The 10033-nt window shown below is 38.4% G+C and overlaps 1 protein-coding gene across 1 annotated transcript; it reads left to right on the top strand.

The window, feature by feature from the left end:
- The first annotated feature begins 296 nt into the window (after positions 1-296).
- On the top strand, positions 297-8455 carry LOC141105968 (uncharacterized). Its single transcript, XM_073596240.1, has one exon. The coding sequence runs from the start codon at positions 552-554 to the stop codon at positions 4464-4466; it is 3915 nt and encodes a 1304-aa protein (XP_073452341.1). The 5' UTR covers positions 297-551; the 3' UTR covers positions 4467-8455.
- The last annotated feature ends 1578 nt before the right edge of the window (positions 8456-10033 follow it).

Raw genomic sequence — 10033 nt, 5'->3', positions numbered from 1 at the left:
TTTTATCCAATAATACAAGCACAAATTCATTGCATAACCTAATGTATGAGTGTACTTTTCATGACACTAAAAATAAAATATAATTCTGAGTCATACATTACTGTAGAATGTACAGTATGAGCTATTAATGAAAGCTGTAATTTATGCAGTTCAATGCTACAGAATGGTTCTTTTGTTGCACATAAAGCCTTATTATTTAATCAAAAACATAAACTATACAATCTGCTTGTCATGGAAGTGATGGAGGTGTATGCAAAGATCTACCTTAAGTAAGCTGTTCTCTCGATCACATTACCAGTGGCATGCAGCCAGCAACAGAGAGGCTTAACTGAGAGATACTGTATATTAACAGAGATGCGCTGCAAGCAACAAGAGGCAACAGTCAGCAGAGTTCTGTGACAATGAAGACATTTTTTTTTCAACAGAACTAACACATGAAATGACCTGTGAATGGAATTCAAGGTTTAATTTCTAAGTTCTGATCTTACAGAAATAAGGATTGTCTGGAGTACTCATCAATCTTGCCTCTTGCAATACTTATATCTACAGTTATGAGTGAAAAAGACACTGTGTCAAGCCAGGATATCCCAGCCCTTGTTCGTGCCTTGGGGACATTGGCATTGGCGGCTGCTACAGCAGTGGTTATTAAATGGTTTATTTCACATGACACTAAGGAGGAAAAGACTGAAAGTTGTGAGGCAGACCTGAAGAACAACCTATGTTCAACAGTTCAAGATGAACAGACAATGTGTGATGGTGGCCTTATATTTGATGGAGTCCAAGTAAAGAATACAAACCCACTGGAGGTCAGTGATGGGGATGGAAAAAAGGTAAATCTTTTGCTAGAGGATTGTCATGACTTTGGGTACTACAGAGCTCCAACAGAAACATCTTGTATTTCTCAAAGCACCACCTCTGAACAAGAAAAGGGTCAACAGATTAACTTATATTGTGCTATTTCTCCCAAGAAAACAAATCAGATAACATCAGTCGCCTGCAAGTTAAATATGGTGGCTGCATCTCCAGCAAATAGTGCCTTGTTCATTCAAACAGAGGATGGCTGCAATGCTTCAGTTCTCACTGCAACAACTAGGGGCAGTTCAACTAATGCTACAGAGGATCAAATGTTCTCTGGCTGTCTGACACACAAATGTGATAGTCTGCTCTTTGAAAGTTCAGCAAGCATTCAGGAACTTGAGTGCAGCTTTGGGACATGTTCAAGTGATGGTGAGTATAATGATGACTTGAATACAAGGTGCTCAGGAAGTCAATACAAGCTGATTGGCCAGGATATTCCTGTTACTGAGTCATTTGTACAGCATAGTACTGTAAGCATAGGTTGTGGTGGACAGAATTTGGTCAATGGACCAAATGGAAAAAAATATGTTTTAAATTGTGATTCGGAAATAAATGTAATACAATGTATAACTCCAGAAGAGCAGAAATACAATATAGACAATCTGGTTATTGATGGTAATAATGAAGATAGTACATTGGTCTCTAGTACAGAAATCAGTGAGGAAAAGATAGTCAAAGTACTTTGCAATCCATTTGCTTCTGAAGCAGAGATGAGTATTAGAACTGATATATGCATTCCTAATTGTCATAGTGCCCCTGTGATATTTGACATTGCTGCACAAGTCACTGTAAATTCTGCAGTTGAAAATGACACCTTTCGTTGTACTGAAATGCTTTCACATGTCCAAAATACCTTGTCTGCAGAAAATGAAAATGTAATTTCAGTTGATGGCATCTGTAAAGATAGTAAACAAAATGCAACACTGCACAGTAAAATGGACTCTCAATATACAAACATTTACCAATCAGATGAGGGAGAGAAACTTACTTTGACTGACTGTAAAGTAACAAAAATACCAAATGAGGATCTGAAACTTTGCATTGAAGATGCAGTACAGAACACTAATGATGATGACAATGACACTAAAAATAGGGTCCTTTCACTAGAGAATATTATGCGTAATAAAGGAAATAACTCCCAAAAGTTTGTTACATCCATGGATGCGAACACTGGTAGATATGAAGCTCAGGAAAGTTTTCAAGGATCGTCACAGTGTGGCGCAATAAATGCAAAGGAAGAAAACATGACAGACAACACTCATTGTTATCCCAACAATACAGAAATCCTACCAATGTCAGAAGAATGGAGGGCCAACACTCTATATAATAATGCTACACAAACTGCCGTGATGTATCCCTTGGATTTAGAGGTCACTGATGCATCCTTTAATATTCAAGGAAAGCAATGTGAACATCAGTTCTATGCAGAAGAAATGTCTGTTGTTTTAAAGAACATACGGGTTGCTAAAGATTTATCAACAAATTTTAGATCCGAAAAAACCCATGAGGATATTGATAATGATAATGAGGAAAGTATTGGGTTATACTGTACAACCAGCAATGCAGCATATGCAATGACTACACTTGAGAATAATATGAATGAATCTACGTCACCTGGAACAATCAGTTCAAAGGTAATGAATGAATGTGAGTTTATTTCTGGTGTAAAATCAATAAATGACCAAAATTGGCACACATGTACAGCCAAACATCAGGAAGGCAGTAATGTCATTACAAATGGATATCTGGATATCAATCATGAGGTTACAGATGAAAATGAAAAAAATGTTTTTTCAAAAATGCAAGAAGAATATTGCAGTAAAGACAATATATCATTGGCATCTGAACCTTGTTCTAGTCTGTTGAACACTGTGTTTCTTACTACAGGTTCTAGTTCAAAAAATACAACTTTTTTCAAGGACAGTAATGTTCCTTTACCTTCTATGATGGAAAAATATAATACTGTACAAATAGGACAACATAATACAAATGGAGAAAATTATGTTTTCCAAGAAAGTTTTAGTATAGACAGGGACGAGCAACCCTCTAGTGTGGGTGACACCTTCAGTTCCTGCACAAAACATCTTGCAAAGGACAAGCAAAATGACCCAATGTGCTGTGATTCTAATTTAGGTTCTACACAAGATCAAAATATTTGTTTGACAGTTAATAATTTTACAAGTTTGTGTCCAGAAAAGAGAGATGATTCCAGAGAAAAAATTATGTCCATTATATCAGAAAATCCAGAACTGATTTTACCTGAATACCAATCAAAATTTAAAATGGTAAAGAAAAAGCCATTAATGACTAAGAGTTGTGACAACATCCTTTCTGGACATTCATATCAAGAACCCACTTTAAAAACCAAAGCTCAAAGTATGTTATGCTTTCTGACAGAGTATTACTCATCCAAACTGCCCTCGGAGAATGGACCAGTAGAAGAAGTAGCCAGAGGAAGTTTCATTCGCATCCCAAAAAGTCTCCAGAGTACTGGGGAGGCTATAAGGTTTCATCTGACATTGGGAAATTGTCTAGAATTATTAAAATTAGCCAGAAAAAACAGAGTGCAGGAACTTCTTAAAGCAGTTTATACAGTAATTAGCGACAATTACCTCAATGTTCTTAAAAACTCAGCTGTTTATGGTCAATTAACTGGCTTAGAAAGAGAAAGGATTCTTCAGCTACGAATGAGGGGCAAATTGTCACTTTGTGTGGTGGAAACGAAGAGCATATTTTGCTTAAATAAATATATCCCATGTCCAGTGGAAAAAGCTGATCATACAACTCATCTTTACTCGCTAGATAATAAAACAAACAAGTGGAAATGCGTGACTAACATCCCAGAAGAGGCTTGTCTTAAGGGGTGTGGAATTTGCTCAATGCACAACTATTTGTTCATTGCAGGAGGACTCAAAGAGACCACTGATGGTTTAACATGCTCTAATAAATTAGTTTGCTACAATCCTCTTACTGATATCTGGACCCAACTGTCACCAATGAATGAAGGCAGGTCCCAACTGAAGCTGATCCCATTGGATGGCTACCTTTATGCCATTGGAGGGGAGTGCTTGCATACGGTAGAGAAATATGACCCGAGATCAAACAAATGGACCTTTGTAGCGCCCCTTCCTAAGGGCACTTTTGCTGTGGCTCATGAAGCTGCAGCATGCGGTGGAGAAATTTATATCTCAGGAGGACATTTATTTTACCGGCTATTAAAGTACAGCCCCGTTCATGATCAGTGGGTAGAGTGCCCCTTTAATGCCAGTAAGGGCCGTTCCTGTGACATGGTAGCGGTTGGCAGCATCCTTTATCGATTTGACATGCATAAGGACTCCTCTGTTAATATTCTGAAATACAACACAATGGGCAAGATGTGGTCTGAATACACAACAACCTTTCCGGGCAGCAAAATTCCCTTTAGATGTGCTTTATTTGAGGGTAACATATACTGCATTAACAGAGAGACCACTGCAAAGTTTTCATTGGAGTATGAAAAGGCTGTGTTTGAAGCAGGTGTTTTCAGTAAAGTTCCCACCAGTGGTGCAGGTTCTCCCCACCCTACTGTGCTGTGCCTATGTGGGTCAGTATCACAAACATCTGTATAAAATACGTTTTTAATGCATTAATTAAATACAATGCCTGTATAGAGTTTTAAGGATTTGTGCACTTTCAAACAGAAAGCATTTTTCCACCTTGTCTAAAACCATGATATAAACTAACCAACCCCCCCCCCCCCCCCCAACACCACCATATATCACAGTTGCAGCTTGCCTGTAGCTGTGCATCTTGAAGTTGCAATTTTTCCAGCAGCTGACCTGCAGTGTGATTCCTGCTAGACTTCTATAGGACAGGTTGCCATAGCTGGAGATTCTCAGGAGACAGCCACTTAGAGGTCTCTACAAATCCTCCTGTACAGATGCAGCTATAGGCAGGGAAGATACTCAGGTAAGAAAGCAGGAGGCTAGTTTAAATCAGGGGGCCTAGGCAGGGTGAACAAGGCAATTTGTCTAAAATAGACTTGTCCTTTAGGTAAGGAAACAAGTGACTTTCTTATTTCTCTATAACCTTACAAGCACAAAATTAAATATATTTTAATATTATTATATGTACTATAACCAATTCATTTTATCAATTATATTGTCACAAAGATGTGTGGTCTTTGTAAAAAGAACTATAATTTGGCCTTGGGTGGCATGTATCTAAATACAGTCCATAAACACTTTATTTAAATGTAGTTGGTGTAGAAGCTTGTCAATGCAGCCCCTACAAAAAGCCTAGGTAGAGCCAAGGTCCAGAGATCATTGGTATTTTTGCTGGACTGCAAGGGCTTATTTATGACAACTAAAGAAAATGATTGCCTACAGTGACTAATTAAATTAATCATTTTCATGTTCCTACAAAAAAAAGGAAGTCTAATCAAATCATCACTTTTTTTGCTCATGGTTTTGTAACTTAGTCAAATTGAGTAGAATATAAATTGCTTCTTAAAATTACGTTTCTACAAAGTTTTTTTCAAGTTTGACTGCAACTCCTTTCTAAAGCAAACAACTATATACATATAGTATTAAGGTGTCAAGGGATCAAGGTCACCACACCCCGTGGAAACTATCAATTTACTTTCTTGCACTTTGTAAACTATATACATATAGGTTTAATGTTTTACCTGACAAAGAATTTCCACATTGCATAGGTGACCAAGCAGTTCAGATTCCTACGTGATCTTTGTCCCATCAGATTGTGAATGGGGCAACATGCACATGGACATCTGCAGGTGCATAAAATATGCCCAGCGTAAAATTCCTGGCATTTTCCCCTGACCCTCATAGAAGTGAATGGCTGCATGCCCCTGTAATCATGTAAGCGCCAATGCTTTTTTGCACTCATAAGGTATTTTTCTGAACAACTTCATGTCTGCAAATGTCCATGTGGCCTTAGCATCATCACAGATACACAATGAATGGGAAAACAGAAAAGAGAGGGCGCACCAGCCTTGTGCATTATCCTTTGATACATTTATTAAAAAAAAACATTATTAAAAACTACTCACAAAGGTAAACCTTTGAAACGCGTCAGCCAGCAGCGGTTCGCACAGCCTCTCTTCAGGACCTGGAGACTGCTATCAGTGGATGGACTGTCACAAGTCAAAGATTGTTACAAGTGTGATTTTCTTTCTACCTTTGTGAGTAGTTTTAAAAAAATGCTTTTTCTTAATAAATATATCAAAGGATAATGCACAAGGCTGGTGCACCCTCTCTTTTCTGTTTTCCCGTTTGATTGCTAGGATATCCCTATCCTGGAGGGCAGCAAGTCCGCTAGTTATTGTCCATCCTGAACTTTGGACTGCCTGGCTAACACATTTGTGCGCAAGATTATTTTGTTTTGCAGATACACATTGAGCAGGGAGCTGACCTAGGAAGCAGAAATGCTAATCCAGAAAGCAGCAGACTGTTTAACAGAGGTGTGAGTGTCACAGGAACAGCTGATCAAAATGACAACTACTCTTGCCCATAAATCAGTAAACATATATGTATTTCAGTTGTTTACCCAAAGTCCCACTTTATGTCAAATCTGTGCTTGCCTATGATGGGGAAAGCAAGTTTTCTTTAGTGGCGTCTCCTCAACGTGCAGTTATTGAGGATTCTGGTCAGCAAAGGCTACCTATGGTCTCCCCTCCTCCTGCTGAGATCCTAGGAACCAATAATTCCAAAACTGAGCTACACCTGTGAAGCCAGGCACGAGGTACATGTGAAGGTCAGTGCTGCAACCTGGGGTGCTGATCTTTAACAAGCGATACTAATTCAAGGAAGGAAGGCTATGTTTTAGCAAGGACAGATTTCGGGCACACGTCTTCCTATTTTTGCCTTGGAACCAATGACTTGTCCCAGCAATCACAGGAGCATGAAATCTCCTCCGTCCAAACTTGTTCTGCCTCCCAACTTCTGCCCTGCTGCTACAGCCAAGCTGTAAGCATTACAGTAATAAGGGGGACATTGATGGGGACACCAATGTAAGGAGGGACTCTAAGGGTAATCCTGATGTAAGGGAGGACTCTGATGGGGACCCTGATGTAGGCAGAGACTGTCTTTGGGACCCTGATGTAATGGGGAACGATCATATAAGGGACATTATGATGGGGATTCTGATGTAAAAGGGACTCTGCAGGAGACCCAGATATAAAGGTGGACTCATTCATTTATAAAACTTTTTTTTTTTGTCTGTCCAAAAATATTTGTAAAAATATAAGATGTGGCCCTTTTACTGAAAAGTTTGAAGACCCCTGCATGCATGCTGGCAGGGGACAGGCTTTTTTCCTCAGGATGTGAACACTTTCTAAAGAAAAGTATTTTAAGACTTTACACCACTTTTGTTTTCACCTGGATTGCATTAGGCACACATGGGTCCGTCTGTCCATTTTTCAGGTGGACCCATTTGGAATCTCCATTCTTCACTATGGAACAGCAGGTGTAAACAGACATGTGCCCATTTATACCCGTCTACATCCAATCCAATCTGCCAAAAAGAGACAAATGGGGGTCTATTCGGTCAAGCTGATCGGTTCGGATGGCAGTCAGGTGTAAACTGACAGGTAGTCTGTTTACATCCAGCCGCCCATAAGGGACAGTGGGCTGTGTCCATGTCCGCTCTGCATAAGTGGAGGGGACACGGACCTGTCATCTGCCTGCTCAGCAGGGATCAGCGGACAGATCTCCTGCTGAGCAAGTGGATCACAGCTGCAGTCCGCCCCATGTGAAAGGGGCCTTTAGCTGACTGTAATAGCTAGAATTCTAATTGTTAAAATATTGTGCCCTAGATCATTTCATCAGTTAATCAATACTGGCATTTAATAACAGTGGGGACCTTTTCTCTCTAGCCTTTAAAATAATTTACATTATATTCAACTTACATCTTATTCAGTATCAATGCTGATTAACTGAATCACCTTTCTATCTTATTACAAAAGCTGAGTGAAAACACTACTGTTCAATTTTGTGTTTCTTAGGGGTTTGTTGTGAATAATTTTTGATGTGTTGCTATTTTGTCATGGAAAACATTTTGTAAAATGAAAATTAAAGATTATTGTAAATTTATGTGAGTGTTTTTGTATATATTTTACAAATGCCTTCTACTTTTCCAAAACTGAGGGCAGAGCATCTGACCAACCATCAGACTAAAAGTAAATGCAGCAGTCATTTTAAAGTAGAACTGAAGGCAAAACATTTCATTCTGGAGTAAGGGAGGGTTATAACCCCTGTCAGACTTTTTTGTCATCTGTGTTCCATAGGGACAACAGGAAGTGAGAAGAAATCCCTCCAAAGTCAAGGGAATACCTCGTAGTCACTAGGGTCACAATAACTTGTGTCCCCATTGTAAAATTTCTCCTCTATACCAATTCTGGTGTCAACCCAGGATGAAACTCCCGGCTGGGACACAAAAGCAAAAAAAAAAACCCGACAGGGGTTCTAATCCCTCTCCATTCTATATATAAAAAAAAAAAACGTTTGGGCCCTCAAATATACAGGAATTAATGCTCATTTTGTCTAGAGGTCTTTAATAGAAAGGAATATATATTTAAGTTTATGTAAATTTTAACATAACATTTCCCTTATTTGCTCAAGTTTGATCTGTTAAATATACCATTGAATGCATTTTACTATATCTGTTTGACATGTGCAAAATAAAAGAAAAAACATCCAGCCGTAACTTTCGTGAGCTGATACCTTCCTGTACTATACCTCTGGGCTGTTATCAGTTAACACTGTTTTCTGATATCTTAGTTGGACTACAAAGCACCTCCTCCGGTCATGGAGTGGCAAAGGTGTTATGGAGTCCTAAGACATTGTTAAAGTGGTTGTAAACCTCAGTCATGAAATCTGAACAAAGCACATATATCTGTAGTGTTTACTTGTATCTCTCCAAAGCTCCAAGTGTTGTTTCTCTCTGGTGCTTCATTCCTATGTTATCAGCATGAGTCACTTCTGAAAAGTTATTCCACACCAGAGATAAAATGGTGATGGGGGAGGGAGCTCAGCACACAGCTTGTCTGATCACAACACAGCTCTGCATCATTCCTTTGTTCCACCAATCAGTTCTCACACACTGTACAAGAATTCTAACTGCAGCTCTCTGCCCCCTCCTCTGTGCTCCTGACAGATGAAGAAGGATTTTATCTAAATTCAGCACTTTTGAAGTAATGTAATAAAGAATAGACTGCAGATAAACAATTAAAACTGTAGGAGGATTTGTTTCATCTCTGTGTATCATCTGAGGCTATTCACTTCTCTGGGTATATGAGAGGGTTTAAAACCACTTTAACTAATCCTAACATACTCCTTTTCCTAGAATGACAACGCTACTCAGTATGGTTGTCACCCTTGGACAGGAAGTGTGTTAATGACAGAAATACCAGATTTAAATAAAGGTAAAACAATGAAAACGAATGCAGCCACCACATTTAAGAACTGGTACACTGCAATACCCGAAGCTTCCAGCCCATTCATAAATATATAAATATATATATATATATACTGTGTAATATATGTATATATATATATATATATATATATATATATATATATATATATATATATATATATATATATATATATATATATATATATATATATATATATCTACTGATATGAGTTACTCCTCTTGTATCCTGTATACATTCCTGGAGAGGTGTCACGGTGGACTCCCAATTAATCCACCAATATTCAATAAAAGAGAGGAAGGGACACAATCTCCAATGCAAAAATGTTTTTACTGAAATTTCTTCATCCAATACATGTGAAAATAGCAGCTACTGTACAGTTTTGAGCATACCATGCTCTTCATCAAGCTCTGTGTAACTATCTATAACAAACATCCTACCTATATACCAAAACCACAAGGTGTGGCCACACAGGTGTATCTCTCATCACCCCTCCTATCCAAATGAACCCTCTCAGTCCTCTATATACACAAGTCTATCCAACTACCTAAAGCCGTTCACCAAAAAGACATACAATTTTTGCCACTCATATTCCGCCCCTAAATATACATATTTACATAGTATCCTAAATGTATCACATCTTTGTATATTATTGTATATTGTTTCTTCCCATATAATCTTCTCCAAGCACAATCAGTATCTTTCTTTATGTATCTCTGTTCACACCTAAAAAAAGAGCAT

Source organism: Aquarana catesbeiana, linkage group LG08, assembly GCF_042186555.1.
Source record: "Aquarana catesbeiana isolate 2022-GZ linkage group LG08, ASM4218655v1, whole genome shotgun sequence".
Taxonomy (NCBI): Eukaryota; Metazoa; Chordata; class Amphibia; order Anura; family Ranidae; genus Aquarana; species Aquarana catesbeiana.
This window is presented reverse-complemented; position numbering and strand designations above follow the sequence as displayed.